This window comes from Prinia subflava, chromosome 2 (genome assembly GCF_021018805.1).
Source record: "Prinia subflava isolate CZ2003 ecotype Zambia chromosome 2, Cam_Psub_1.2, whole genome shotgun sequence".
Taxonomy (NCBI): Eukaryota; Metazoa; Chordata; class Aves; order Passeriformes; family Cisticolidae; genus Prinia; species Prinia subflava.
The window spans coordinates 73,352,731-73,359,870 of NC_086248.1; the positions used below are offsets into that span (position 1 = coordinate 73,352,731).

General features: G+C 36.4%; 1 protein-coding gene across 2 annotated transcripts in view; it reads left to right on the top strand.

Moving 5' to 3' along the window:
* Positions 1–6,052, top strand: part of THBS2 (thrombospondin 2) — a 33,016-nt gene extending 26,964 nt beyond the window's left edge. For both annotated transcript variants that reach the window (XM_063390559.1, XM_063390558.1), the window contains exons 20-22: positions 503–600; positions 2,729–2,868; positions 3,540–6,052. In XM_063390559.1, the coding sequence (XP_063246629.1) occupies positions 503–600; positions 2,729–2,868; positions 3,540–3,547 (246 nt within the window). In that variant the 3' untranslated portion in view covers positions 3,548–6,052. The remainder of the gene's footprint in view (positions 1–502; positions 601–2,728; positions 2,869–3,539) is intronic.
* Positions 6,053–7,140: the final 1,088 nt, after the last annotated feature.

Sequence of the window (7,140 nt, forward strand, 5' to 3'; positions counted from 1 at the left end):
AGCAGCCCACAGGCAGTAAACATCTGTGCAAGCTGCAGTTCCTTTCCATCACTGGAGGCACTCATGGAGCATCAACTCTGTCATCCTGGTTGTGTGTACGTGCAAATCCAAAGAGTTGCAGAAGCATTTGGACCATACTCTTGAACACATGATGTGGCTCTTGGGGATGGTCCTTTGCATGGCCACAACTTGGATTTGATGATCCTTGTGGGTCTCTTCCAATTTAGCTGATTCTGTGACATCATAAGGAAAGTCAAGGTTCTTATGGTAATGGTCTTCAGTGACTAGCCATGAAACTGCGGATGAATAACTGAATCAACAGTTTAAGATGGAAATTTCCATTACTCTCACCCCATTAAAGAAGTCTTTTGATGATAGTCAAATGTTAAACTATTTTCAGTTTCACACTCTGCAGACAATAAGCTTTGGCAGTTACTATGGTGGATGTAGAGTTACTGGGGCACGGTGTGTTTCTAATAGGGTCTTTGTATTCCCGCTGTAGGTGCGTACTTTGTGGCATGATCCCAAGAACATTGGCTGGAAAGATTATACTGCTTACAGGTGGCATTTGATTCATAGACCTAAAACAGGATTAATAAAGTAAGAAATATTTCCTCTACATTTTCTAGTAGCAATGCTTTTGTCTCTGTTGATTTAAAAGCTATGTTACCAGCTTCATTTTTGTTTCTGATAATTATGTGACTTGTGTGGCAGTTTGTCCAACATTGTGGGAACATTTTGTTATCTTCAGAATAACTTCAGATGTATTTAATTTATTCTGGATCGTTCAATATTTACATCAGCTAAATACCCCTAAATTAAAGAAAAAAAATAGACTTCTTTCTCAATAGCTTTTCTGTAAAGAGACCAAAAATTTCTGAGCAAAACTCAAAGCAAGATTAGAACATGAGATTGCTCCCCAGCCTGTGGAATTTCAGTGAATGAAAATAATTACAAACATGAGCATTGCCTTGGGGAAGTGGGCCAAGGGCCTGTCTACTTCAGCATCCTGTCTCCTGTAGTGGCTTAAACAAGACACTGCAGAAGTGGCCATGAGCACATCTGTAATGCACACAAAGAGCTGTGGCAAATGACTTTCTGTAGAGCCCAGCTGTTTAGCTGATGTTCCAAAGGCTGAGCATTAACTGCCCATGTCAGTTTTATCTTCTACTAACTACTGGAGCTGTAAAAGAAAGATATTTTTCACGGGGTAGAGTCAGACCTTACCTCCAGAGGTCTTGCTTCTTCTTATATGCAGGGGGTTTTCATTTGTCTGTGAAAGAGAACGTGTAGACAAATTAGGATAGACAAAGTTACTCCTCTCTTTCCAAGAAACAGGTTTATTTATGCTTCAGTGTATTGCAGTGGAAAGCATTGACTGATATAGGTCAAAAGGAGACTTGATTTTTTTTTTTTCATTCATGTTGCTGTTACCTCTAAATTCCTTTACAAAATCTACATAGTGTCAGACAAGAGATGTTACCACTGGTATCACATTAGATCAATCTAGCATGGCAAATTCTGTGGTTTGGGTAAATTCCTTCATCCTTTAGGGTGTTCTGATAGAAAATAAATTAATTTTTTCACCAATGCAGTCATGAAACAATTTTATTTGTACAGAAATATCAATTCCATATGAACATGATCAGTGCTACGTAATTTTTTTTGGTAGGTTGAATGAACTATTAAACTCTTCCCATATGTTTTGGGTTCTTGATATTTTGAGAATTATATTAAGTAGGATTATATGAACATGAAAATCTGTCTTTTTTTACTATTCTTTTCACCATCTATTAAATACTGATCTCAGGGAGCAGTTTCATACTTGTCTTTGTGCACTTTTCAGGAACAAGAACACTTTATTACAAGTGCTAGACACGCATTTCTGTCTAAACAGAAATCTGCCCCTAATCCTTGTGTCCAAAGACTAGTTTAATTAACAAACTATAGAGTAATTTCTCATTTGGCCCAGAGACTCGGAGCCTAAAAATCTAGACTATCTCAAGGTCTTCCAGGATAGTTAGAGGATGCAAGTTTGCAGAAATGCAGTCTCTCTGATAAAGAAAGAAAATGAAGTGCTGCCTTTCGAGGTCTTTTGTCTCCAGGGTGGATGCCTGAAATACTAAAAAAAACCTCCCCCCAAAAAAAAAATTCTTTTCCAATTTAATATTAGTCTAGCTGTTTGTGTCCAAATCCTTCCAGCTTTCATTAAGCTCTTAAAATGTCTGAAATTGAGATTCAGCATGTCTCCAATTAATGTTTTGTTTGACTCTAAAGGGATGGTTCTTCCAATTTCTGATGTTGGCCCTTGCACCTAAAGATAAATAAATCAGCTGTTCACACAGCTGCAAAGACAGCCTTGCTCAGTGATGTGACGAGGTTGTGTGCTAACCCCTGAGTTCACTGGGACAGGGGCTTATCAGTGGATGCTAGCACATGACATAGTTCATTCCAGGAGACATGACTGTTCTAAATAAAGAACTGGAAAATCTTTTGCAGATGGTGTGCATAAAATCACTTAAGGAGCAGCCCCACTGCTTCTGATTAATGTGTTATGGCTGCCAGCCAGGTGGGTGTGAGATAGAGATGAGAAGTGATCCTTGCAATGAGATTGGGTTTTCTGGTGCCTCCTCAAAATTAATTCTGTTCCAGTTTTTAGAGACTGTTTCCAGCTCTTACACTAGACTCTGCATTAGCCTCCTTGTTTAATGTATGTTCTTCTTTACAGAGTTCTGGTTTATGAAGGGAAACAAGTCATGGTGGATTCTGGACCAATCTATGATACAACTTTTGCTGGTGGACGGTTAGGTCTTTTTGTCTTCTCTCAAGAGATGGTCTACTTCTCTGACCTCAAATATGAATGCAGAGGTTAGTTACAAAAAATGTCTGGAAGATGCCTAAGCCTTTCATAACTTGTGGAACAAGCACAAAGTGTCTAAATGAAAAGTATCCTCTAAATGAAAAGCAATCTATAATCTAGTATGGCATAAACCTTTGGTGAAATGCATGAATGCCCCTTGCCCCTAGAGTAATTTCAATTTGAATAATAAACCCCAGATGTTTAATACTATTCACCTGGAAAAAATGAGATAGAAATTTCTGAGAAAGACTTTCTTAGAATTCTCTCTGCATATCCACTGTCCTCTGTAGGCTATTTCAATATGTCCTGCGGGCAGAGAGATTCTTCTGGATCATCCCTCTTTCAAGATGCATGGAAAAGAGAGCAGATATCTTTAATGAGCATGTTTGTTTTTAATGCCTTGTCTGAAATGCTTTGAAATACAGAAAATTCTTTTCCAGTTTTTTTGTATATGATTTTGTATATACATTTAGATGCATAGCTGCACATACACGTTTGTCTCTCTATATGTAGACACATGTGTTTTTAAATAAATGTCCTCCCATTTGCAGGAAAATGAAGAACAGAAAACATTGTGATGCATCTCTTAAGTGTATCATGGTGGAGTTCTTGTGTGATTGACTTCCTAAACAAAGCCACCCCCAACCACAATTAATATATTTTTTCCCATTTCTTTCAGATGCTTGAGCAATGGTTGCTGCATTACCAGCAAAGTACTGTAGATGCTATGCAACCCAGACACCTCAGTACACCCTGGTACTCCCAGTTTCTATTTTTGTGTACCTCCTGCCTTCTTTCCTCATGCTCCACTCTCCAGGATCCTCCCAGCTGCCAGGAGGGCTTCAGCCACCCTTCCACCCAAGTGCCTTCTCACAGCCAGGACTAATGAAACCTAAACGTGAACGTCGGACCCACCACTGAAGCAAAAGCAGATTGATACATTAGAACACTTTTGTGGAGTGAAAACAGCAAAACTTTGTTTGTTTGTTTACTTGTCATTTTAAAAGAATGACGTTTACATATAAAAATGTAATTACTTAATGTATTTATATATATGGAGAAAAAGGGCGGGGGGGATGATGATTATCAGTCATGATGTTTAAGTGAGGAAAAATGTGTCTTAATTTTTTGGGTGTGTGGTTGACACTTCCTTGCTCTGATCAAGACTGGACTTCAGTAACACAGAGCTTCTGGGTCTAATTTTAGGAAAGTAATGGAAGCCCACACCAACAGTGAAAATTACTTTGGATATTAAAGATCAATTATAAACATTTTTTGATTCAAAAAGGTGCTTAGTTGATAAGGATGCTCTTAGTATTTAAAATTATTATTATTGGTAGGACGGTCAGATTTGCAACCTAAAGCATTCTTTAGTAGGGGTTTTATTTAGGCCAAACAGAATTGAACTAGAAACTCTTATGTGAAAGAGTGATTCCTTTAAACACCTGAAGCTATCACTACTGTCTGACTTTCAAAAAATTATTTCCAGTTGCCCTGTTTTCATCATATTCTGCCTTGCCTTGTAATAAAGAATATACCATGACCATGTGGAGCAAACTGAACCTGAACCACTTTTCCACCTCTGCTGCAAAAAGCACTTTGACATCCTGAATCCTGATGTGGGTTTTTGAAAAGGTGGCAACACCACCATTACCTAATTTGGTAACATATGAATTTAAGGTTCCATTTATAAATATTTTGTTAGTATTTATTGTGATTATCACACCAAGCTGCCTTCTCTGATAATTGATTTTAAGTGTATAATCCATCAATAATACATTTACAAATAATGATATTTTAAAGCAATTTTTGAAAGTATATCACAATATGTAGATATTGTCAAAGCATGGCCTAAACTTAAGTATAGTTCCATGGGTTATAGTCATGTATACTTTAAAGTTAAATGAATAATAATAAGGAATTTACAAATGGAACCTTAATATATATCCAATTACCCTAACTTTAATATTTTTATATTGTTACCTATGTCTGCTGTATATAGAACTTCTTAAATAATACTGAAGGGGTACCAGTGTTTATTCTAAACAGATACAACAGTTATTCAGATAAACAATAGTATAGACATGTTTAACTTTTTTATTTTGTTTAAGATGTATGAGCTTTGTTCACAAAAAGAGCACAGGCTGGCGTAATTTTATTCATAGATGGGATACCTGATAGAAGAATACAGTACCTCTGCCTTCTTCTAGGGCACAGTGAGCTAAATGTCAAATCAACTTTTTCTCCTTTTGAAATAGATTTTGTGGCTATATTCATTAGAAAGGAATCAACAGTTGCTGGCTTTATTGCACACTTTATAGTATCCATATTATCATTTTTTTTTAAATTTCAGTTTGTTTTATTCCTGGTTTTTCTTTTGTTTTGGATTTTTTTGTTTTGTTTTTTGCAAATCCTCTTCATGAGGTTTTTTAAATATTTCAGTTTCTTTTGGTGTTTCAAATGACATCCCCAAGTTCCAATCAGAAGGGAGGATGACTTCATCAAATGTAATGAGTAATGGCTGTGTAGGGTTTTTTGTTTTGTCAGAGAGAGACATCAGTTTAGGGATGAAGATGTTAATATTTGGACTGTATCATAATTTTCCTATTCTATGTAAATTATTTATGATGGTTTTTTTATTTCTTCCTTTTTTTTTCCTTGCAAGTGTGTGTGAGAGAGTGAGATTGATGAAACTTCATTTTGTTTTGCCAAAGATTGTAAATAGTTATTTATTTGTTTACAAGGACAGACATTTATCAATTGACGTCCTGATTCATTTAGTCAGATCCTCATTTTTATATATATATTTTAAGAAATTAATAATAGGAAATAAACTGTAAAAAGGTTTTATAATCCAACATCTCCTTACCTTTTTTATAGCTACAGTTTTTCTTTAAAGAAAACATTCCATTTCACTGTCCTTAGTGAAGCCTCTTGCCTTGCTGTAAACCGGTTCATTTCAAATAATCTGGGAAATCTCTTGCTTTGCCAAAAAAATCATTGATTGTCTTCTAAGATTGTCAACAGCAGGTTTCCTAGTATCTCTGACAAGACATCATTCCCAGGAAGTCTTATCTGGCAAACAATCACAAATTTTATTTATAGCATTGTGAATGAGAAATTTTGGTCCTGCTTCTCTGTATTGTGTCTTGGCCCGTGTGTTTGAACAAATATATCTTATTTTGCAACTGCTGCTTCTGAGTCCCATCTGAGTCACTGGGATTCATTGGTGTGAGTGGGGATTGCCTTCCTGCTGGAGAGTTTCCAGAACCAGTGAATCACCACAAACAAAAAAGAATAAAATACAAGAAAATAATTCTTAGCAAGAGACATCTTTCCCATGAGCATAAACTACTCACAGGGAGGGGAATTGGAATTGGATTAGGAAAAATAAGAATGCCCAGCATGTCAAAATGCCAGTTTTGAGGTGTGAACACAAGTTCTAACTTTTCTTGGCCTTACAAATATCCCAGCTATTTGGTTTCCTTGGCTTTTGATTCCTGTGAGAGTACTTGAAACATTACACAAGAAAGCCTTGTAGTCTTCAGTACATTTTTTGATGAGTCCTTTAAAACAATAAAAATGTTCAGTCTTGTAGACAGCTGCAAGGACAGCAGTGATTGACATTATTCAGCTAACAGAGTGACCAAGAACTTGTTATCCATTTTCTCAAGAGTTTTGTAAAACTCTGGTATGGGTCTTCACAAGAGTTTTGAACATGAGCACTTATTTATGAATCTGTGGGAAAAAGAACCTTTTCATGGCACCAAACAAGCCCCTACAAAATTAAAGACAGGGAAATAAAATTACTGGAAATGTGTGAAAACATAACAGCAGCACTTCAGCACTATTACAGGGTCTCTCAGAAAAACAGGAGGGAAGGACCAAAAAAGGCAAAATTGTTGTGAATGAGCAGGTTTGCCTAAAGCAGTGGCATCCTCTGACCTGTGTCCAGTGTTCTAACTACCTTTTTTAAGGCTTTTGAACATACTCAGAAGTATTTGCATAATCCAGTACAAACACACATTTAAAAATTTTAGAGTCTGCACATCTGGTTCCAAAAAAGAGATAGGTATGGAGAAAGAAGGTCTGAAATTTCTGTGGAGAGGCTGTTTTTTCTCATAAGGGGAAGCTGAGTAGAGCAGGCAAGGATTCTGCCACTAATACATGAATAATACATGGAAGAATTTTTTTCACTTCCCTGAGCATCAGGTTTCCACCAACTAAAATTCAGTGATGAATTTCCTCACCTTTAAAATACTTGTTCTATCTTGTATGTA